This window comes from Mytilus californianus, unplaced genomic scaffold (genome assembly GCF_021869535.1).
Source record: "Mytilus californianus isolate M0D057914Y unplaced genomic scaffold, xbMytCali1.0.p SCAF_2, whole genome shotgun sequence".
In the NCBI taxonomy this organism is placed as follows: domain Eukaryota; kingdom Metazoa; phylum Mollusca; class Bivalvia; order Mytilida; family Mytilidae; genus Mytilus; species Mytilus californianus.
This window is the reverse complement of record NW_026262668.1, coordinates 116,454,958-116,480,899: the sequence shown is the minus strand read 5'-3', so window position 1 is coordinate 116,480,899 and position 25,942 is coordinate 116,454,958. Positions and strand designations below refer to the sequence as shown.

Genomic DNA, 25,942 nt, shown 5'->3' with positions numbered 1-25,942 from the left:
AGCTTTCAAATGAACATCTTTCCATAAAAAATCCTTAGAGTACTACATGCAATGCCTCAATTGTCCTTAATTGTCATCATACAGCCTTGAAATTGGGAGTAACATTTTATTTTTGACAAGAGATCTGACTAGTTTGTATATAATATTGTATCCTTTTTAGGACTGAAAATTTGACAATATTTTTACTATAGTGTATTATTTTATTTTTATGATAATTAGCATGATTAGGAAGAATCAATGACTGCAGAACTGCTTAATGAACTTTGTAGTGAAACAAATGCCAGATGTCTGATTTAATTCAGAAATAATACTTTTATTCCATGCTCTATGCTCATTTTAACATGGGTAAACATTATATTTGTCAATATCTTTATATCGTGCGTTACAACTTTTATTCTCTATAATACACGTTCGAAAGGCAGCCATTTTGAATTGAAGAAGCCAAAACGATATAAAAAAATAACCGTTTCACGATAAAAAATACACAGATACATGTAAACTTACTTTTAGAATGATTTTATTTAATTTCTTAGCGAGCAACACCAACACAAATGTCCATTTTGATCTGACGTTGCAATTTCAATTGTGACTTCAATCATGTGCACTTTGTGCAGCCCATGTTTTATTCGAATTAGAACATGGCTTTGTTTTCAAAGCAAAAGAATAACGTCATATTGTTACGCTCTGGTCATTGGCCTCATGTCATGAACTAAAACTTGTAAAACATGTATTTTTCTAGTTGTGGCCTCCGTTCCACACTTGTCCATGCAGATGTCTCCGGATACACCTCGTACTGTATTTTTATGAAAGGAGTGGTTTACCTGGTTAAAATCTATTAAAAGATGCTATTCAATCGATGTATCATCTTCTTTTACAGGTGCATTTGTCCACTACTTTCACTTTTCGGCGCCATTCTTTACGTTGTGTATTTCTTGTGTATTACGTCATTTGTGGGCGGAGCCAAAAGTATATATAGCAAGTTTGCGTGCACCGAGTAGGCTTTTCACCTCACATGCAGAAAGTTCACTGTTTCTAAATATTAGAAAACAATAATATTGCACCAAGCAAAACATTGTAAATGCTGTAAAAATGACGCAGAAACATATTAGTTTTGGATAGAAATTGGTAAATATCTATTCCGAGAATAAAAAATAAAAAAATATTTTAATTCACTAATCGGAGGCTATCCTAAAACTCAGTCGTCTGCAGTATTGCACCAAGCTGTGTAGTCGGTGTTTTTATTTTGGCTAGCACCAAGCAGATTTGCTGGGTGCTACACCAAGTGAAATTACTTGGTGAAAAAGTATTTTTATTCAAGAGAAAGCTTCTAAATATTTACTTATTAGTCTTTTATTTATCCTTATGAAATTATCAGGTCAACTATATATATATAACCTGCACCAAGCAGGGTCCCAAATTATTTTCTGTGCACCAACTAAATTGTCTTGCACCGAGTGCTAATATGAACTACTATTAAGCCTTTAGGGACAAATGCACCTATATTTATTATAATATATATCTCTTTTCATGTGTTTTATGAACCACTGTCTTTGTTGTATTGCATATTACTGAAGCAGAAGATATTACAATTTATGAACTTCCATTATGGCTTTTATTATTACTTCCTTCACCAGAGGCCCACATAAGTAACACGGGTATCCTGACTCGAAAACCCTGGAACGTTACAATATTAAAATCATATTTTAATACTTTAAGAACTTTCCCATATATGCATAGCCATTGACCAATGTTGACAGTTCGTATCAGTGATATAATTAGAAAAAAATAATGGGAACTTTTTAGCAGTTGACAGAATGTAACCTCTAAACTTATTCATTGTTATATGCAGTGACAGATCACATTCATTAATAGAACTTTCGTTTATAGAAGACCAAACCTGTTCCTAAGTGAAGCTGTATATTCTGTAGAATAAGCAAATAGTTTGCATTTCATTATTGTCATTTTAGTCTCTCAGTTTTTTGTAGATGGGTTGGAATTCACATATGTTTTATATTATATGTTATACACTTGTACCATGGATTGAAAAGTAATTATGATTTGTCTTCAACTCTTGACTTTAATTTAGTTTTGAATGTTTTGTAATTTGTAATATAAGCCATAGAATTAAACATGGTTAAAGGACAATTTTGCATGTAGCAAAAAATCCTTACTAATTTAATTATCAAATTTCATGATGTTATGGGGCCTCGGTGACCAAGTGGTCTGAGTAGTTCAACTTCTGTATCACTAGTCTGTCAACAATGAGGTCGTAAGTTGGAACCCCACATGTGGCAGGTGCGCTAGACTCCTAATTTTAAATGAAAAGGATTTGTTAGTTTTCCTGCCAAAAGTCATGGTTCTCTCCACCAATAAAAACTGATCTCTATTATCAATCAATCAATCATGATGTTATAATTAGATGTACCAACTTACAGACTAAGACTGTTCCATGCTTATCCATTAAACTATTAATAGAACACACTCCATTTATTCATGACACTTTAGTACCTGTTTCATACTTGACAATCTGATAGATTGTCAGATACAGCTTTTTCTTGTCATTTTATGTTCATTTACATAAAAATCCAAAGGTTACAGATATTCAGATACATGTATTACCGTACTGTTGTCATGTATGTTCAACTAGATCTTCAAGTTACATGAAGACACTGTAAACAGCATTATTTCTAAGCTCAGCCCTATTTAATAAAAGTGTTCCATTTCAGCCAAATTAGAAAAAGAGTAGATTTAAACTTAAGCTTTGAAAGAAATGTAAAACAGTGTTACCTTTCCAACAGGTGTTCTGATAAACCTGTGAAGATCTCAATGGTTCAACAATTGGCTGGAACACAGTGTTGTTACTGACAGATGATATACCACTATCTACAGTCTTCAAAGGTTGTGCCCCTTTCTCCACAACAATCCTACGATTATCTAAGTCATTACTGTATGTTATACTAAGCACACCAGAATCAGGGGATGTCCTTTTAGAGGAAGATTCTTCCTCCTCAGCACAAAAACTAGCATCTGGCTGTAAATTATCTATCCATGTTTGTATGGACAATAGTTTATCATGATCTATGTGAACATCTGTTTTATTATTTTCCTCACTGTCTACAGGAGAATGATCTCGCTGGAAAACATCCTCAGATCTAAGATCAGAAAAATTACAACCTGTGCTTTCTGCATGAGACACAACTTTTCGAATATCACTCTTACCTGTTTCTGTTCCCGATTTACAACTTTTCTTCTTTGGAATGAATGGTTTATTTAAGTCAGTACCACAATTTTCAGGTTCCCATTTAACATTTTTTACTTCTGTTTCTTGTTGAACAAAATTTTGTACACCTTTCTTTGATAGCACCTTATTTCGTAAATCTTGAGGCATGTTATTATGTTGATTTTCTTGTTTCTTTAAAACTTTGTGTCTTAAATCATTAGCACTAAGGACTTTGGGTCTTTGAATTAAATTATTGACTTCATTAGTATCTGACTTTACATTAAACAAATACTCTTCTGTATTATTTGGTGAACTACTACATTTTACTTTTTTGACATCTTTCTGTGAAGTCCACAAATCACTCAATCTTCTTTTTCGCTCTTCATTTAAAGTTTTTTGTTTGAAAACAGATTTATTTTCAATATCGTTTTTGATAGTTCTTTCAATTCTTAAATCTGTATCCATATTGCCTTGAAATAGTTTGTTTGACTCAGGATATCTAATATTTGCTTTGTTTTGCACATTATTTCGTTTTTCAATTGGAGTTGATGAATACTGATGATATCCTGGCAAAAGACTACTATGAACTGATGGAAGAGTTTGGAAACTAGATGATAAATCTCTTTCTGACAAAGATGGTTGTTCACTGGGTGTACGGGGTACAAAACTATAACTATTGTCAGGTGTTATTGGTAATCGTAATGGATATAACGACCTGTTATTTAAACTTCTAATTCCATCAGCATCATCATCAGTCCGTAAAGGCTCATTTACAATAGTTTGTTGATAATAATTTCTAGAATCTGAAGCACTTACTGTTGATGCAGTAAGTAGTGAATTTTTCTGAGTATTTTCAGTTTTTGGCACTGATCTTTGTTGATAGTTCGTGTGACTAGAATGAGACAGCATTGGCCTTTGATAGGATGAATGTGGAACAATACCTTTTCTCATGTCGACATCTTGCATTGAAGCAAGTTGGTCATCAAAACTATATGGTTTCCCATATAACTGACCACTACCTGACTGGCTTTGATGAATTAAACTTTGATGTGGTATATTTGTATGAACTGGACTTTCTGATCCATGTAAGATTTCCATATGATGTTTATGTCCCTCACTTTCGGCTTTTCCATCCTCATCAGTAAGATCCAATAAATCATCATCACTATGTTCATGAGAATCTGCTTCAGGACTAAACTGTGGTTCAGGGGCAATAGAAACACTTTTTGTCGTCTGATGTCGAGAAACACCAGGCTTTGATAAACAAGATTTTGTTCTTTTTTCTGGAACATTATTACTTTGGTAAGGAGCCTGAAATATATCATTGACAAGCATGAAGTTATAAGTTAGTACTGTTACAAATACAATTTTTCTATGATATTTTATTACATTGGCTGGTTTTCTGAAGGGATCAATATCATCTAAAATCTAAAATTACCAAGTGTTAATAGGATAAAACATAATTTTATCTAACAAAATGTTCTTATTTGAATTTGTAAAGTACCATTGTTGTGACAGTACATGCATAAATCACATACATAAGTCACATAAATAGTTATTTAATTTCCTGAATATCACATTCCAATTGTTTGTATCAATTTTTAACCATGGGTTATATTATTTATGCTAGTTTAACATTGCAGAAGTTTTGTTTTCAAACTAGAAATTGGAATCTTGAATAACATACAAGCTACTTTACTTTTACAGAGTGAAGGTATTTTGGGGGTGTTTTGGATTTTAAATGAAATTCTGTATTCACTTAGAACTTGTTGAACTCAACTCTGAGCATTGAAAAGGTATGTAGCATTTATATTTCCAGACACCATGATGGTGAGCTAGGAAAACTTCATTCAAACCCTTTTATTTACAATTAATCTTATATATATGCATGTACTGACTTCAAATCAAATTAAGGTTAGCAAAAAATGCATGTGTAAAAATATGTGGGGGAGAAGTCTTGAGGCAATCATTTTGGAAATCTTGACAAAAATTTCATGCTGGGAAACTTTTTCTGGCTATAATTCTTTGGAGGCCAGTTTTCTTAAAACTCCAATCAATGTCATTTGGACTTTGGTGGATAGCTGTCTTATTAGCAACCATACCTTCATCTATTTTCTTCCTTTATAATTATGAAAGGCCAAATAAAAAAAATACTTGTATTTCGCCTAACCTTATCTATCCTATTTTTTTGTACCTACCAGGGGTATCTTTTTATGCCGAATTCAAATTTAACAAATATTTAAAAGTTGAGAATCCATAAATATTACCATTATCATGATTATATATGATGAACCCTAATGTCCTATTATTCATGTTATTATTTCCAAACACAGCACAGCCATTGTGCTGGTTGATCCTCTAGATCATTAAAAACCCTAGAATAACTGCTGCCCAATTTGTGGTCAAATGGCCCAGTGGTTTTAGACTTAGAAGAAATATTTTTAAAAATTCATTAGACAAATGAAGGACACATCATTAAAGGATACAAAATGATGGAAGTACCTCACATTGGTCCTTTGATCAGATAAGCTAATAAACATGATAAAGGCAATGTGGGGTTAATGACAAGACAGATACCACACAACAACAGTTAACCAAAGCAGACAAATTAAGGTCACCTTTCGACCTTCTACCATGTCTACAAATGGGGAGAGCAATATAAAAAACCAAGATAAATCCAACAAAAAAATATGTCTGGTTCCTGCCTGCTCATCACTCACCCTAAATTTGATTGCCCATCCAGAAAATTATTCAAGAAATAAAGTTTTGTGTTGTTTGAGTAAACTTTCAATCCTTTTTCCCATGGATTATTCAGTAAATATTTTTAATAAGCTTGACCAAAATCAAGTGAAAAATTTGTCAGAGCATTGAAAATTACCGGTACAAATGAACCATCTTGCATGTGCAAACTAATGTAAGTTGATGTTCAGACTTCGAGAAAACATGTATTTTTTCTGTACTTTGTTGATACACAAACAAATAATACATGTAATAAAAAAAAATTTAAATACCAAAAGACTGGTGGCAGGACACAAACATATTTTTTTGGTGCTAAGCCCTTCATTGCTTTATGTCTAGATCAATTGTACATGTGCATTGAAATAAAATTATGTATGCAGTTGGGGTAGTTGATTCCAATTTATTTTGGGAAGAAAATGTATTGATTTCATTCATGAATATTGGATCCAGAGGGCCCCGGGGTGATTAAAATTTCTTATACTGCTTAAACATTTTAAAAGGGTGAATATCCCAAATACAGAGCAACAAAGGTAACTAAGAACAATAAAAGACAAGGACCAAGGGAAGTGATCTTTATCCCTTTATATTAATTATAAACAATTTATGACCCATTCCTAATCATTGCACTTATTAATTTGTTCATGTATATATATATACATAAATTAACCTTATAACAAAATTTAACATGTAAACTATGCAAAAGTTTAAAGTCAATAGATAGTGATAACTCTACAACTGCATATCAATTATCATTGACTTACCATTAGTGGTTCACCTTATACTGACTTCATAATAATTTTGAAAATGTAAACTATGCAAAAAATTTAAAGTCAACAAAAAATGACTAAGGGGGTAGAGCCGAACGATCTCCATAAAGATGTACCAACACAAACACAACTGTATACTTAATTTCAGACGCAGATGCTGAAAACAGCATGCCTAAGTCTCATGTCCATGATTTGGTTGCAAGGGAGACAAATATTGCTTGGTTATGTCACTGTTGGGAATTTATTCAATAGAGACAACCAACCATTTGACACTCAATTCACAACTGACAAAAACATGAGAGAATCATATTAAGAAAGTAAGGCTCTGGAATTTTCCAACAGTTTTTTCAAGTCTATAAAGTATTTTTCAAGGACCTATCAATCCATGCATAGACATTAAATCTAACTTACAATGTCTACAGATGGAAGATGCCATGTGCTGTTACCAGTATTAACATTGAAAAAATACACTCTGTCAGGATATGATGTAGACTGTTTCACAACCCAACCATGTGGCAATGCTGGTTTCTTTGGATCTGTCATTTCAAAATTAACTAAAAGTTCTCATTCTGAAAAATACAAGCAGGGTTTAAGGAGTAATTTGTTTTCTTATTCACATAAACTAAACAGTTTTTACATTTAGAACAAAAGTTTATACACAAAATATATACATCAATGACAGCAACCTAAAAAAAAATCCAAATGACATCTATAGGTCAACATATGTCAACCATTTTGTGGTCTCATGGTAGCCTGCTTGCCAACTCAAACTTAGAAATTGGTTTTAGCTGCTCCTCTGCCAAGCACACAGCATTTCTGAGTAAGATCAAAGACTGGTATGCTCAGAATCAAAATGGGATTTCTTAGAATGGTGATAAAACTTGTATGTCTTCCTGCAGCTTGTGACATGTACATTGTTACATTTTTGTAGATGTAGCTAGCATGTAAAAACTTGACTTAATACAAAATAAAACATACAGTCAAACCTGTATTAAGCAGTTACTCATGGGAAGTATTTAAATTGACTGCACAATAGTGGTGACCTTTTAAATGAGGTTCCGAAAAAATTCCAATTACAACATTGTACATGGCTGGGATCAGGGCAAATTCTTTTAGTTTTTTCAATCGGTAGAGTTATCGTTCGTGCGAGCAGACAAATATTAAATGGCGGATTCCAGCATTCTAAATTTGAAAATAACATTTGAAATAGTTAAAATTCCTGGAGAATTAAGTCGATGATTCGTTTTTCAATGGAAACTGAAAGGAGAGTCACAAGAGAAATTTACTAATCAACCTCCTATTGCGCGATCTTGGTTGCAAATGGGTTTAGATTTTCATTTGGGCCTCGATACTGAAAACATATATTTTTCATCATGATGATATTTTGCCTATTAAAATCATGAAAATGACCATTGTTAAAAAGTGAAATGATGATTTCGTGCGAACATTAGGTGACCGCTGAAAAGAGTTTAATTATATAGAACAAGAATGTGTCCATAGTACACGGGTGCCCCACTCGCACTTTCATTTTCTATGTTCAGTGGACTGTGAAATTGGGGTCAAAACTCTAATTTGGCATTAAAATTAGAACGATCATATCATAGGGAACATGTGTACTAAGTTTCAAGTTGATTGGACTTCAACTTCATCAAAAACTACCTTGACCAAAAACTTTAACTTGAAGCGGGACAGACAGATGGACGAACGAACAGACGCACAGACTGAAAAACATAATGCCCCTCTACTATCGTAGGTGGGGCATAAAAACTGTTTTGGAGGGTTTGAAAGTGACCATAAGAAGCAGGTGACTACTGAAACAAGTTGACCTTTAAGGCAGGTGTGACTGTATGTATAACTCAATAACTCATGAACAAGTTCTCTTCTCGAATATGCATGTACTTTTTACATCTGGAATCAATTTGGAATTTCATGTTATACTTATAGGTGTCAGTCCATTTACAGTTCTTTTAATGGTTATAAGGGAAAATGTGTTCTAAATTTCTGTCATGTCTGTTGGGTGCATAATGAATGCTCCAAAATCGGCATAAATATTGCTTATATATAAAAGAAGATATAGCATGAATAACTATATATACATGTATCTATATTGGTTATCAACTTGTTTTTATAATAAAGATTATGGTAAAATATAAGTATCATTTTCACCCTTCTTAAACGGGACAATTTATACATCACCAATGTTCAAAATATAAAAAAAATATTGAAAAAATATAAGATGTAGTTTTTTTTTATTTATTTCTGTTATTTATGGTGTGTTTTGACTTGAGATGGTATGGGAGTATAACATAAATTGATCGATTTTTTTCATACTTTGCCAAAAATTCAAAATGTAGTATATTCTGATATGTTAAATAAATTGCTTTGCTGAGCGCAGCTGGATACGACCGCAGATGTCCAACCCTGAAAAGTTGGGGCCAAAATAGACACAATATTCACGCTTGATACAGGTCTGAATTTGGATTGTAACTAAATTTTTGACACAGAATAACTGTAGTCAAAGAACTTCAAATTGGTTATATGATTTGAATTTATATAAAATTTTTGCTTTTGTGCAATACACTATGCTGTTGCGAATTGACCCCCCCCCCACCAAAAAAAAAAAATTTTACCCGGGTTTTTTGCTTTTGTGCAATACACTATGCTGTTGAATATTAACCCCCCAAAAAAAATTTAATTTCTGAAATCTGAAATGAGAAAAATTGCCCTCCCATCCAATTTTTTTCACCTCCCCCTTTCCCTTATTCCCAAAAAAATATCTTTCCCTCAAGATATGGTCAGTATCTCAATTCAAATTTCTAATGGAGTTTGCAACCATAATTACCAGTTTAAATACATCATAAAAGTTTTAAAATATAAAATGACATACATAGTCATGGCTAAAATTAATATTAATTAATAGTAACTGCTAAAAATAAATTGACAGCTAATCACCTCAAGACAATCATCATTTCTTAATACATAATTTACAAGCAGTGTAAGGGAGGTAATCAAACAGTGTTCTTTTAATTGATTTGGATTACCTCCCTTACACTGCTTTTAAATTGTCTCAATTGTCCTTTAACCAGAAAAACCCTTGTTTTTCCTCTTTTTTTGCCCCTAGTTACTAATTGGTTTGAACCATAACCACCAGAAGTCAATCCTAACCATCCCTTTGTAGTATGGAAACTTGTGGTATAATTTCAGAGAGATTCATACACTTTAACACAAGTTATTGTCTGGAAACTACAAAAATGCTTATTTGGGCCCCTTTTTGGCCCCTAATTCCTAAACAGTTGGGACCATAACCCCTAAAATCAATCCCAACCTTCCTTTAGTAGTTATAAACCTTGTGTTAAAATTTTATTGATTTCTATTTACTTATACTTAAGTTATTATCCGGAAACCATCTGTCTTCGGACTACGCTGACGACGACAACGACAACGCGATACCAATTTTTATTTTTGCGGTCGTATAAAAATATGATAAAATTGATAAGTCACCTAGCTTTTTTCAAGCTACAGTACTAGTTATACAGTATTTATGAAAAACATCAGTTGGAACGAATTGACCACCAACTTGCAACAAATTGGGCAAATCTGGGATGAAATTTGCATGGAACAATTGGGACTTCGAACAAATTGACATGCATTGGTTTAAAAGATGTCAGAACTTTTGAAAACCATCTAGCGTGTGCAAATTACTGGATGTGTTGTGTAAATTAGGATCACACTTAGAGAAACATTTAATTTTCTTGAATTTGTGGATCTGCCTTAGTAACCCTACAACATTAATAACAAATTCAGACTCACCAAACCTTAATCTGAAAGGCTGGAGGCCAGAAAAAGACATTTTGGGGGCTTTATATACCCAAAAGTGGCAGCACATCATCATGCTAACTTGAAAATCTGAGTATATAACTAATAAATTGCTTTTCCTTGATTGTGTCGTCACCAAAATGTGCCTAAATATATACCAAATGTGTATTTGCCATAAGCAATACACCTTATTACTATTTAGTCAATTCCGGAAAAAACAGTCATTTAGGCAACTTCCTATTTGGGTCAAATATCGCAAAAACAAAGGTCATCAGCAATGAGCTTAGGGAGGAAAAAGTTTGGAAAGTAAACATTTTAAATTTTTATAGTTTATGAAGCAATTTTTAAAAGACAAATTTAAGTAATTAATCAAAGAGCTGAAAGCTCTGAGGAAAAATGAAACATAACATAAGAATGCTAAACTTTCCTGAAAAAAGGGGTGAGAACTTGAAAAAAGCCTTTGTTGAACTAGTAAATAGTGACCTAAATGTAAATATTGAGCCCAGTGATGTGCTAGCCATCCAGAGAATACCTGGAAAAGAAGGTTACCAGAAGCCTGTTATCGTGAAGGTTAGAAACACTGACACTAAAATACGGATAATGCGACAAAAAAGATCCTTGAAAAATGAACTTAAATTTCATGATGATATAACACAACGCAATATTGGACTTATGGCAAGACTTAAGAACACTGAAAAATTTGAAAATGTATGGTTTTACAACTGTAACGTGTATGCCAAAACTGAAACTAGTAGCAGAATAAGATTTGACCTGTTTGACAATGTAGATGAAAAAATGAAAAAGAAATTGAAAGAGGGAACTTAATCAATCTTGTTTTGTCAGTTACATCATTTAATTTATTTTTGAATAATGTCCAGCTTTTTATTAATTTCAATAGATAGATATAAATGTAAAAGATAATTGCTGAAGTAAAAAGTGTTTTATATCAGTCGTGAATTACATATTCCTATATAAATAGTTAAGAATATAAGAGATATTCATCTTGATAAATTTGTTTAAAATAAATTATACTGTCACTATACAGTAAAGGGGAAATAACTCTAACATTAATAATGATATAAATATTCAATTTTATCTCCCTTTTAAACATCTATTCCTTTGATAGATTTATGTATAATTGTTACATGCCATACTGTAAATAAATTAATACATTCAATGTTGAATGAAGAAAATAATAAGAGACATCTTATGTTTGTATGTGTGTATGTTTGTGTATGTCAAATTTGTTACAATTGTATATTTGTACTTATGAACTTACTTATATGGTTTATAAAACATCCCTTCATCTATAATCATGGATAATAATGTAACGATATTATCAATGAATGTGAGGGGACTTTTCTCAAATTCCAAAAAGAGGGCAGATGTATTTGATTGGGCTAAGAGTAAAAATACTTCGATAGTGTGTTTCCAGGAAACTCATAGTAAAAAAGACATTGAAAAAAACTGGGAGGATGAATGGGGAAGCACATGTTTTTTCAGTCATAAAGACAGTAAAAGTGCAGGTGTCTCTGTTATGTTTAAAAAGGGTCTGGATTTTGTTGTGCATAATTCTGTTACTGATGATAATGGTCGTTACATTGTTTTAGATGTATCAATTTTTTCACAAAGAATGAGTTTTGCCTGTTTGTATGGTTATAATACAGATGAACCTGCATTCTTTGATATAATAATGCAGAACATTTTATCCTTTAAAAACACAAGTGTTTTATTATGTGGTGACTGGAATGTTGTTTTAGATAAATTTATGGATACATATAATATCAGACATAATAGAAACCCTAACTCCCGTAAAAAACTTGATGAAATCATTGATGTTTTTGAACTACTTGATCCTTGGCGTACATGCTATCCAGAAGATAGGAAATATACTTGGCGTCAGTCCTCACCTATAAAACAAAGTCGTTTAGATTATTTTTTAATTTCAGAAGACCTTTTTTCACTAATGAAAAATACTAAAATTATACCAGGTTATAGAACTGACCACTCAGCAATTATTTTCACCTTCTCAGCTTGTTTAGAGAAACGGGGCAAAAGTTACTGGAAATTTAACTCTCAATTACTCAGAGATGCAGATTATATACAAAAGGTTAAATTATGCATTAAGGATACTATTTTGGAATACTATCTGTCAGGTGATATGGAAGATCTTCTTTCTGTTGATTTGTCATGTAATGATCAAACATTTTTTGAAATATTGAAAATGAAGATTAGATCTTTGTCCATAAATTACAGCATAAATAAATCCAAGGAGGAAAAAATTTCACCCTCAAACTTGAAAATAATATTTTACATTTAGAAACTATTATGAACCATTCTCCAAATGAGGAGGTTCAAAAATCTTTACTTGATAAAAAACTTGAACTAGAAAATTGTCGACAAAAGAAGGTTGAAGGTTTGCTGCTTAGATCCCGCTCTAACTGGCATGAGAATGGTGAAAAATGTTCAAATTATTTTTGTAAATTAGAAAAGAAAAATTTTATAAAGAAAACAATAACAGAACTAATAGATGATAAAGGTCAACATATATCAGAGCAATCAAAAATTCTAACGGAACAACAAAATTTTTATAGAAATTTATACTCAAGCAAAAAATTAGATTGTGATGATTCATCATTTTTTAATCATAACATTAAGCTCACAGAAGAACAAAGAGATTTTTGTGAGGGAAATTTAACTTTTAAAGAGTGTGCTGATTCGTTAAAATTTATGACAAATGGTAAAAGTCCAGGTTCTGATGGGTACACAGTAGACTTTTATAAATTTTTTTGGAAAGATATTGGTCCTTTCATCTTTCGGTCTCTTCATTTTGGATACGAGGTTGGAAAATTTTCTGATTTTCAGTATCAAAGTGTAATTACATGCATTCCTAAGGAGGGGAAAGACAGACAGTATATAAGTAACCGGCGTCCTATTAGTCTTTTGAATACTGATATGAAAATAGCTTCTGCTGTTATAGCTAATAGACTTAAACCAGTTTTACCATTTGTCATAAGTGATACACAAAAAGGTTTCATCAAAGATAGATTTATGGGTGAGAACACACGCCTTTTATATGATTTAATGCACTATCTTGAAGAAAATAATAAGACAGGTCTTTTATTACTTGTTGATTTTGAAAAAGCCTTTGATTCCTTAGAATGGTTATTTTTAAAAAATTCTTTAAAAAGTTTTAATTTTGGGCCTTCAGTTTGTAAATGGTTTGAAACTTTATACTCAGGGGCATCAAGTTGTGTTATAAATAATGGACATACTTCTAAGTTTTTTCAATTGGAAAGAGGCAACAGACAAGGAGATCCTCTTTCACCCTATTTATTTATAATTGGTGTTGAATTACTATCTTTAAAATTAAAAGATAATCCTGAAATAAGGGGAATAACTGTAAATGATAATGAATCACTTTTAAGCCAGTATGCAGATGACACATTCCTTATGTTAGATGGAAGGGAAATATCGTTGAGGGAAACACTTTCATGTTTTGAATCTTTTTATAAAATTTCAGGTTTAAAAATAAATGCTTCAAAGACAAAAGCACTATGGGTTGGAAACAAAAAGTATTCAGATATGATTCTTTGTCCTGACTTAAAACTTCATTGGTCACATTCAAATTTTAAACTTTTGGGGATTGAATTTTCTTTAGATTTAAACTGTATCACAGAAATTAATTTTGCCAAGAAGATTAAAGAAGTCTCTGCAATCCTGAAGAGCTGGCAACATCGTAAACTAACATTATTGGGGAAAATTACAGTAGTTAAATCACTTGCTCTTTCGAAATTGGTACACTTAATGACTGCATTGCCAAACCTATCACAATCCAGGTTAACAGAGCTCACTTCATTATTTTATAATTTTATATGGAGTGGAAAACCAGACAGAATTAAGCGTAACACACTTATTGGTGATATTTCACAAGGTGGACTTAATATGGTACATCTTCATTCCTTTAATATCTATTTAAAAATTAGTTGGATAAAAAGACTGATGTCAAACCCAGTTGGTGGCTGGCAGCAGTTGTTACTGGCAGACCTTATACAGTATGGGGGTGAAAGGGTTTTACATCTACAGAAAGAAAAGCTGATTGAGATTTCTAAAAAATGTAAAAATCCTTTCTGGAAGGATGTTTTACTATGCTTTTCTATCGCAAAACCTAATACTGAGAATTCTGTCAGTGACATTTTATCATTAGATATTTTGAACTTTTCTTCTTTGGATGATTTCCCATATTATATTCAATGGAAACAAGGAGGTGTGCAGTCAGTAAGTGACCTAATTAATAAAGAAAATATGAATTTTTATAAATTTGAGCAATTTCAAGAAAGAGTAAAAATCAACAATTTTATCAAATATCATGGTCTGATTTCAAGAATCCCTCAGACTATGAAAAAATACCTTAAAGAGAACTGTTTAAAGCAAGATTTGGATAAGCCTGATAATGGTGATATTTTTTTAAAGAGAATTATAGGTAATGTGAAAGCCAAATTTGTATATAAAAATTTAGTAAATAAAGTTATTGAACTACCAACAGTCAAGTTTTCGAAATGGGAAGAACTGTTGATTATTGATACAACAGAATGGTCAGAATATTTCAGGATAACCAAAAAATCATGTAGAGATGTTTATTTAAGAACTTTTCAATACATATTTTTGCATAGAATCATAGCAACTAATACCTTTTTATACAAAATTAAATTAAAAGACACCAAGATGTGTACTTTTTGTAAACTTGGTGAAGAAACCATTGAACACCTTTTTTTTGAATGCCCAATAACTTTTCAATTGTGGCAGTCTTTTTCAAATGCAGTAAAACTTTTTTTTGTAAACTTTGTTCTTAACATAGAGAATGTGTTTCTTGGTTGCAAACATGAAAGTTTATTACTGAATCTGTTAGTCATAATTACAAAAAACTATATATACAAATGTAAATTAAATGAAACAAAACCAAATATGGTTGGGTTAAAGAATAGAATAAAGAAATACCAATTTCTTGAATATTATATTGCAAAGAAAAATAATAGAGTCCAAGTGTGTGAAAAATTTTGGTCTCCTTTACATGTAATATTTAATTAATTATTGTTTCATATAAGTGAGAGAATAAAATATCTATATATCATGAGCAAATATTTAGCCTTGAGTTTTTTTTTTGTTTTTTTTTTTTTTTTCTTTAAAATATTTTGTTTTTAAAATGTAAGTCAAGATACATCATGTACATATTGTAGCAAAGCAAATGAGTGAAGAGTATTTGTATTGTATGAGAGAAAGTCAGAGAGCGAGAGAATATAATCAAATAAAATTTATATGTAACCTTAAATACTAAATGTATAATTATAAAAATCAACTTGTCAGTGATATATATTGTATACTGAATTATTTTTTATATGTAACCCCTTGATACCCTTGTCAGGTGGTAGTGTAGGGGTACATGTATATTAAATCCTGACTATTGAAAAACAAATAAAAGATAAAAAAAAAGGAAAAATGACGCCACTGTCTCTAATATTGGGATATTTTTTATGCAAGTCTTGATTTTCACATACCGTAATAAGTTTAACATTGCAACATGTCTCGTAAGCATATAATTGATATTCGTATATGTGTCTGTTTTTTCAGTACAAATGAATAGGTCAAGACTACCTGAATGATCTACAGTATCCAATTACTACTGGTTGTTTTTTTGTATAAATAAATAGGTCAAGACTACCGGAATGATCTACATTATCCAATGACTACTGGCTGTTCTTTTGTACTAATAAAAAGGTCAAGACTATTTGAATGATCTACAATATCCAATGACTACTGGCTGTTCTTTTGTACATATAAATAAAGACTACCTGAATGATCTAAAGTATTCTAAGTAATGTGATTTTTTTCTTGCAATTACATTTTTCTAAATCAAGAATATAGACTACTAGTATCCTTTTCAAACCAAATGATTATGAAGAGCCTGTTGTTAGCAAGCTCTTATACCCCACATACTCATTAAATAAGTTACTAGTGACCTAGTTATTTCTGTTACTTGAAGCAAGTTATATTTCTGTATATTTAGATAATAGTATGATATTGTTTTACTCGTTTTATTTCACCTTGAAGATTAGACAAATAGGGATACTCCTTCGATTTTTTATTTCATGTCAGTCAGGTCGCTTTATATGAAACTTGAAACCACTTCTCTGCCATATTGTTATTTTATAAATAACAACTCTGCCCTTGACCATGTTGACCCATGTAATTGATATTCATTCTTTAACCATATATCATAGTCAGTTAGTTTTTGATTTTGCACTCCCACACCACCTTTCATGTCTTTCAGGTCAAATGTCTGTCTCCATTTAAGTTAATGACATTGAACAATCATGGTATTAAACACAATTTCAATAGTGATAATGCTGTTCTCGTGGGTCACCATATATTCAACTTGGGTAGCATTCCAGTTATTGAAATTTGTGTCAGATTAGAACAATGATCTAGATCTTTAGGAATGGATCTTATAATTTAATATGGAGCCATAGTATGGGACCCCTACACGGTAACAAAAAAAAAACAAGCTTGAAAGGATACAATGTCAAGCGGCAAAATCTATCACCAGAGATTACAAGTCAAAAGAGGATGGACGGGATACATCTCTAAAATGCTTGCTGAACTGGAACTACAGCAAGATCTCCAGACAAGACGAACAAAGCGTTGAAGCCAGAAGTTAATATTTATGTAAAAAGTAGTTGAGGGGCTGATTCCCGCTATTGAACCATACTGTCATTCTATAATATCATTGCGCAAGTATTTCTGTATTGGCCTTGTTATTGGTCCATGTCTAGGGTGTATTGGTCTGAGGCGAAGTGAAAGGCCAATACTGCTGGCCGAGGACCAATAATAAGGCCAATACAGAAATACAAGTAATAGTATCTTTATTAATTAACTACAGTGTTACAATATTTTTTTTATTTCATTTCACAAGAGATAAACATTTTTACCTTGAAGTGGAACTATCCAAATCTCAGTTTCTTTTTATAAGATGCAATATCTAATGATTCGGTGCCGTTTGAAGTATCTTCAGCCTTTTCTCATCTGATGAATTTTTCTACCCTTTCCAGTCACTATAAAGTGTTACAACTTTAATTTAGACACAACACATAAATAGTAATTGGAAAGGTACTGCCATTGCATGTGTAATGCAAATATATTTAAAAAAAAAATAATGTAATAGTTGAAATTGATACAACTATCCATAAGCCAATTGACCAAAGAACGAAGATTTGCACAATTACAGAATGCATATGCCTGGTTCGGGTTTAAAAATAAACGATCGTTTAAATACAAAACATGAGAAGCGACAGTAAACAGTAAAAATCTATTTGTACCATCGACATGATGAAATTATGAGGTCGTCAAGAAATGAACTTTGTGATAATTTACTCGTTCCCCAAACTTGAAATAATCCCATCGTCTACTTTCAAAATGCTTTTTAAATGAATGGGACCGTCTTTAACCTAAAATATATGCCATACTGAACGTTTCAGCTTGCTTATGGTGAGTAAACCTGCTTCTTACAAACAACTGTTTACTTTCAGTTTGAGTTTATCGTGACTTACGATCTAAAAACTAGAGGCGTTCCGAAATCCTGTTTTGTAAACAAAGATTCATATGCACCGCGTGGGTATAACCGTATTACTAATTTCCGATTTTTAAAATCTTCGTAAATCTGGATAAAGACCAGTTTCTATCCAATGGATATCAAAATGATTCCGATTTTCACTTTTTTTAATGATTGTAAAGTTGAAATGGCATGAAAGGCTGACATTATTTAGGAGAACTATTTTGTCTAGCGATTGCTGATCATTGGAGGGTAAAAAGTCCAACACCATAACAAAACGGATCTATTTATCATGTATACATACCGATTGTTTACGATTGTAAGACATGTGCATAAAAGTGAAAGCTCGAATAAATATGAAAATATAACAAAGGGATAGCTCCAAATACCATCTAATAACAAAAAACATATGGACAGGTCAAGATATCTTTTTGGTAAATAAAATAAAGTATGTAAACTGGTTCCCGTCCGACTACAACACTTTGTTCGAGTGTAGCGTAATACAAGCAGATTCCAGTTAGTATGTAAAATAGTAAATATGAAACCGAGTGCGGTAGGCGGAGGCAATAATCGACTTCCGTAAGTTCTGGTCAATGGTATCGGAAACATACTGCTGATAGCGTCATTTTCCAAAAATGCTTTGTTTGATGTGTTTACGATGGTTTAAACGTGTCTCTATGAAAAGTTTTATGCACAATATATTGTTTGAACAAGGCTTCAGACAGCTTCAACTGGTTTGAATAAGTTGGGTAATTTCAGAACTGATCCAGATTGGCATAAAGGTCAACCAATCCACTCCCTCCTATTTAGAACGTATGTAAAAGTAGCCCTACTGTTGTGAACATATATTTGTTCCGCATAATACTTGTTCCCCCTGGAACAAAACTATGGATGATAAAAGTTCTTGGGAACAAACATTACATAATATTATTTCCACCTTCATAAGATATTTTCCTGGAACTAAAACGTCATATGGTTTCATAATATTTGTTCCTTTAAAGAAAGAGTGTCATTTGATTTTTTACACCTGATTACATCTAAATTAATGTTCACCTCACATGACATTTACCTGTACATGTAGTACATACAAAGAATGGAGTCTGAGGAATACAAAATTTTTTTTACATATTTAAACGATGGCTCTTACTCTAAACAAGGTAAGAATATAATTTTTAATATTTTATTACTGCATGCTCCACTGTGACTTACTTAACTATATGGTCCGTTAGTCTGTACCAATGAAGAAAGTTTAGCTTATACTTTAGTCAAGCATGAAGTTAGCCACAAATTTCAGATGAAAATGCCTGCATGTACTTTATTATTGGAAATTTATTTCCATACATTTGTATCTAGAAATAATTTTTGATATTGTAGTATATATTCATATAATAAATATTTCTAGAACTTTAATTATCTAATAACCATGATAACTATTCCTGGAACATTTATAATATAGCCAATATTCCAATATGCCTGGAACTTTTATAATAAAACAAATATTCCTAGAACTTTTATAATATAACAAATATTCCTGGAACTTTTTATAATATAACAAATTTTCCTGGAACTTTTATACTATAACAAATATTCCTGGAACTTTTATTATATAAAACATTGTCCATAATATTTATTCCAAAGAACTTTTAGCATATAACAAAAGTTTCATTGGGAACTTTCCTTATGTAATATTTTATCCTATAGCATTGGATAAAATATTATATAAGGACAGTTCCCAATGGAACTTTTGTTATATGCTAAAAGTTCTTTGGAACAAATATTATGGGGGAACTTATATTCTGTCACACTCTGACACAAAATAGTGTTTTTGATGTCATTGTTTACTTAAGCTAACCAACAAATTTGCAGAAATGAAACTTTTGGCGAAAAAGAAATATATTTAGACCATTTTGAGCCAAAATTTACTTGTCTATGAGTTTGCATTAAAAACTGAGGATTGATTGCGATCCCTAGTATACTAATTTAAGAATTCCAGAAAACCAGGGATTATTTTTAGTAGTACTTGGCTTCCGAAAGGCAGTTCTTTCTTAAAAGACTTTAAACATGGGTTGGAAATTGGCACGAAGAAAGGTGATACATGTACAATTCAGGATATACCTGTAACCTGGTTTCTATGAAGTTAAAACTTGAGGTAAAATATTAAGAAAGCTGTGAAAATTGCAGAATTTTATTGAATAGATAGGGTTTTGAATTGGTGGTCTGACATCTAAATAGGGATAAGGTGTATACGAATCCCTGATATCTCGGCCTATAACAAAATCGGACTATAACAAACTCGGCCTATAACATAATCGGCCTCACAAAATCGGACTATAACAAACTCGGACTACTAGAAGAATATAAGTATGATGTTGGATGTTGTTTTCTTTATTGGAAATTAATTATCAATACTTAATTTGCAATTAATTATGATTTACAATTAATTAAATAATCATTTTGAACATTTTAGAAGCGAGTAATATAAATTACGTTAACAAGATATGTATTAAATGAAAAGTAATAATAAATTCATTTAATAATGAAAATCTAGCACTTATTTGTCTTTTCTGTATTATTATTTGTATGTCCCTCTCATTAAGGTCTTTCCTTTCACTATAAGGAAAGACTTTACTGTATTTCTTCTGATTATTGTTATTATTATTATTCTTTCCGTCAAACTTTCAACGACATTTCCCAAAAAAAGTACTCGACATGTTAAAATGATATTAGGTATCTTTTATCATATGCATATCTTATATGATTGAACTGGGAATATGACATCATGCCACGTGTATCGTTGACACCTTTTTAATTACCTGAATTTAAACTAACAACTGGCACATGTACTGTTGACACCTATTTAATCACCCAAAGTGAGAACAAAACTACCTGTAATTACATAAAATTGTAATTAACTAAATATCCAATAACTTTGCAGTAGCAGCTTGTGTATAACAATAGATGTAATAGCCATTATGTCTATGGTATAACTGACGGTTTTTTTTTTTGGTTTTTTTTAGTTTGATTACAATTCTTATGTAATTATAAGACAGTGTAGTGAATTATATGTTTCTGATCATACTTTTATTGGTAACGGTTGAATCCCAGCGGTTTGTGAGAAAAAGAAATCTCTGTTGTTTTTTCAATTTTACTCCACATCTATTTTGAGAAATATGTATTATAAATGTTTGCGTCAGCTTGCCTTTCTAAAAACATTGTATCTGTTTGATGTGACAATTTAATTTTAAATATAATTACTTTTCCATTAATAAAGAATTACAGATAAGTGAAATTGTAAAGAACCTATTCACTGTCAATCAAATTTCTCTTTGTTTGTATACTCATAATGAACATCAAGGATTAAACACAATACAAACATGCACACATGCCAATCATTAAAACATCTTTTGTCAATAAACATAACAAACGAGAAAATCTCAATAAAATTTCAAATAGAAGTAAATTATCCTCATTCAAAAATATCAAATTCAACTCATATAACACATATTTTAATGATGGATCTACATTTATTTTAATACATTTCTATATATTGTTTTTTTTTTTAAATATTTATCATTTTCTCATAAATTCGTTTATAATTTTTTTATATATAAAGTTGTTTTTTTTTAAAGTCAGAAAAAAAAGTTAACAACACAATCTACTAATCGTAGTCCGAGTTTGTTCAATATATTTCTGCATATAAATAGTGGTAGGCCGAGTTTGTTATAGTCCGAGTTTGTGATAGTCCGATTTTGTGATAGGCCGATTTTGTTTTAGTCCGAGTTATCCAGCAGCGGTGTATACAACAGGTGCCACTTGTGAAACATGATTTGCTTTATTTACCCTTCCATAGCACCTGCACCTGATATCACCTGTTTAAGATGGGATTTGTGTTGTTCAGTTATTAGAGTTCCCATCCCCAACAAATAAGTTATCGCTGTCTACATAATTACGTGTAAAATAGCAACATTATTTCCGGTATACTGAATATCATAACAAGTAAGATTTTTGGCGCAATAAAATTATCTCCCCTGACCGCGTGTTTACAAATGTTGTGGTCAATACACATGTAAATGCATTTATTTTAAGACCAGTGCAATAATCAGTATCAAAAACATATCATATTAAACAAATACAGAACCAATAACAAACGGACTAACTTCTTCGTTCAGTTCTTGAGTATTTTTAAAGAATGTTCTTGTTCTCACAGATATCTGGCTTAATTTAATGATATATCTAACAACCACAACTAAGAAATTGGAAAATGTGCTATGCCATCCTCCGGCTATTTAATTGAAGTCCGTTCAGTTGTTTTTACCTTACAATATATAATATAGGTAAAGCACTTTCAGTGAAAATAAATCGATATTCCCTTTCTCAAAAGGTGATATCAAAACAAGTATATTTTTTTTTACTTCGCTCATTAAAATACTACGTTTCTTGGAGTAAACCGTTCACTAAGTTAAAATTAATCGTAACAGAGACATGTAATACAATTATTGTATTATATGTCTCTGGTCACAACAAATGGACGAAAATGGCTGTATTTACACCTAGGAAATTACACTGAGTACAGACACACCTGTGCAGCTGGAAAAGTTTTAAGGGCCTTGTATCCACGTACTAGATATATAAAAGTTAAATGCATTTTCTGTTTCAGAAAGGTACAATTTTGGGGGGATTTGGTGGAAATTTTGTTTCATCACTGCAGATGATGATAACAAAAACACCTTAATTGAATTTGATACTGTCCACTCAGTTACACCCTTTAAATCACCTATTGTTGTGTAGATATCGCAGATTGTCCTAGCTTCTACAATACAATACAATACAATACAAACTATCATATCAATGCTAAGTATATATGATAAAATGATTTATCAACCTCATCAAAAGTCAATAATTGTATAGTGTTATACATGTATTATGTTCCAGGTTTTAATAATGAATGAATTTATGAAAATTATATGTAACATATGAGTACCAATTATCAGGGATGCAAATAAATAAATTAGTATCTAAAATCTCAACTGTAATGAAGAAGAAAAATGATTTTCAGGGTTCCAATTCACAAGGATTTAAAATTCTTGAATCTCACAGAGCCGCGGAAAAAATAAGCATGCATAGCAGCAGATGAAAATAAATGATCAATCAAGAAAAAATCCTCCTGTCCTGAATTTAGATCAGTAATGAGAAAATTCAGACTGACTTGTCCAATATGACTTCAAAACACGTTAACACTTACACTGTCCTGATATCCCATAGTCCCCCAGGACTTGCATTTACACATACATTCTGTATGGTTGTCACAGATGGTTTCAACGATTAGACCAACACTGAAGGGACAATATACCAGATGCATTCAGGAAGGTATGAACAATAAAATATATGCATCCAGATAATAAAGAAAATTGAGTTACTATTTTCTGTCACATTTTTGTTTCACTGGTTCCATCTATAATGTACGTTTTGGCCTCAAAATTTCAGCTAAGTCTACATACTGGATGTACAGGAATTGCCACCAAAATATATAGCTATAATACTTCTTATTATGTATAAAATAATTTTAATTATCATTGCTATGTTCTATTAGTCTCGGAAGTAACAATAATGATTTCTTATTGTTACATTTTTACGGTTAACCGTAGCCAGTGCCTTAAATAAAATAGTCAACCCCGAAAAGGTAAAATCCAATGGTAGCTGTATACACGTTTCTATTTACAACTAAACCCCAACAGTGCTTTTAATGTACTTGTGCAAGAATCTGCACAGTTTAACAACTTAAACCTCAATGCATCCTATTAAATATTTTCAATACAGGTGTTATAACATAAATTGTACCTTATTCACAGTCATTTATTTAAGGAATGATTGTAATATTTTTTCTGTCTATGAAGAAATAACATCAAAAATGTGGTGCACACTGAATAACCCGCGTAGCGGGTTATTTTAAAGTGTGCACCACATTTTTTATGTTATTTCGAATAGACAGAAAAAAATTACAGTCATTTCTTATAATTTAATTCTAAATTCCATTTTAAACCGGAGTAAACCATGAAAAAACGTTGATGACGTCACGGTCACATGACAAAATTATGTCTATGAGCTGATAAACAAAACAACGTCAGCCAATCAGAAGACGTGTTACATCCAAAATTAAATTATTTCATGGCAAAAGCAAAAATCAGCAACAATTTATGGTGACCTCTTTCAAAGAAAGGCAAAGATGCCAAAGGAACATTAAAACTCATTAGTCAAGCACAGACTGACAGTGGCGGATCCAGAACTTTTTGTAAAGGGGGGGGCACTGACTGACCTAAGGGGGGCCCGCTCCAGTCATCCTTCAGTGATTCCCTATATAATCAACCAAATTTTTCACACAAAAGGGGGGCCCGGGACCCCCAGCCCCCCCCCCCCCCCCCCTGGATCCGCCTATGACTGACAATGCCATGGTAAAAAACTAAAAAAGATTAAAACAGTATACAACACACAAAATGTCACATATTGCTTTTCTTTTTTGAAAGAAAGCAACTTTTTTTCAAATGATATGAGTTTTTTTTAATCGCGTTTAATGAAGCAAAACTTAGACGGGATAATAGGATTTTTTTTCAGTACACAAATTAATTGCGTAACTAAGGTCTTTGTCATATTCAGTTCGTTGTGGTGTACTATGCATTTTCTTAGTTTTTTTTCTCTCGGTAATTTGTAATTTCTTCAACTGTCGTATTTTTTTTTATTTCAGAATGATATTTTGAAAACTTCATTAGATTTTACAAATAAGCATTCGTAAATAGTTGTATCAGTATACTTATACGATTCATATATCAATGTGTATTTATTATTTTACATAATTAAAAAAATACAACTAAATTATTACGACATCATCTAAATGACCATCGAAAACAACACACGTACCACTTTGTCCTGAGTTCAATACCACTTATTATTTTTAACTTAATCTGAAGTTGAATAGGTATATTTCAGTTAGAGTGATTTGTAAACCATTTTAAATATACTTCCTAACGATAAATAGCACGGTTGTTTTACCAAGAAAGTAGACCCATGGGCCAACTTTTCTATGCATGATCGGACCAGTATTCGATATACAAAAGTTTTATTTAGATTCGGTTTGGTTACAAACTAGATAAATTAAGCTCTATATAGCTTTTAACGTAAAACATGCAAACATATACAACCATATAGAAAGCATAATCATGCAAGCAAACTCAAATTTATAGCACACTAATATGAGGCAGGCGTTTCATGTGAAAGGGGACAAGGTCCGTATCAATTATTTTTTTAATTCTAACATATTTTAATGTTCAAAAAGAAACGGAAATACCGTAACGTTTCCGATGTTGGTCCTCTTGTTAGGAATACAAAGTCTCACGACAAACGAGACCGCAAGAAAGAAAGAGATTTCTGCACAAATGCGGGAAAATAAAAAAGTTAACGATTTTGAGTTCATTAGTACATTGGAAATTATATATATTTTTTTTATTAATTTTTCTACTGTTCTAGAGGACTTCATCCCCTTAATAAGTTATAAGCATGTACATAAATTTGGCCGTTAGTTTTCTCGTTTGAATTGTCTTACATTTGTCGTTTCGGGGCCTTTTATAGCTGACTATGCGGTATGGGCTTTGCTCATTGTTGAAGGCCGTACAGTGACCTATAGTTGTTAATTTCTGCGTCATTTGGTCTTGTATAGAGTTGTCAGTGGCGGATCCAGATATTTTCACAAGGGGGTGGGGGCACTGACTGCCATAAGAGGGGGCCCACTCCAGTCATGCTTCA

The 25,942-nt window shown here is 31.7% G+C and overlaps 2 protein-coding genes across 3 annotated transcripts in view; one reads left to right on the top strand and one right to left on the bottom strand.

The window, feature by feature from the left end:
* Positions 1 to 22,372, bottom strand: part of LOC127730822 (transcriptional protein SWT1-like) — a 61,682-nt gene extending 39,310 nt beyond the window's left edge. The window contains exons 1-3 of the mRNA XM_052239414.1: positions 22,306 to 22,372; positions 7,138 to 7,295; positions 2,788 to 4,531 (exon numbers count right to left, since the gene is read on the bottom strand). Of these exons, the coding sequence (XP_052095374.1) occupies positions 2,788 to 4,531; positions 7,138 to 7,269 (1,876 nt within the window). The 5' untranslated portion in view covers positions 7,270 to 7,295; positions 22,306 to 22,372. The remainder of the gene's footprint in view (positions 1 to 2,787; positions 4,532 to 7,137; positions 7,296 to 22,305) is intronic.
* Positions 22,373 to 25,035: 2,663 nt separating this feature from the next.
* The window catches only part of LOC127730826 (endoplasmic reticulum mannosyl-oligosaccharide 1,2-alpha-mannosidase-like), a 28,566-nt gene continuing 27,659 nt past the window's right edge, over positions 25,036 to 25,942 (top strand). For both annotated transcript variants that reach the window (XM_052239426.1, XM_052239425.1), the window contains exon 1: positions 25,036 to 25,118. The gene's annotated coding sequence lies outside the window, so the exon portion shown is untranslated. The remainder of the gene's footprint in view (positions 25,119 to 25,942) is intronic.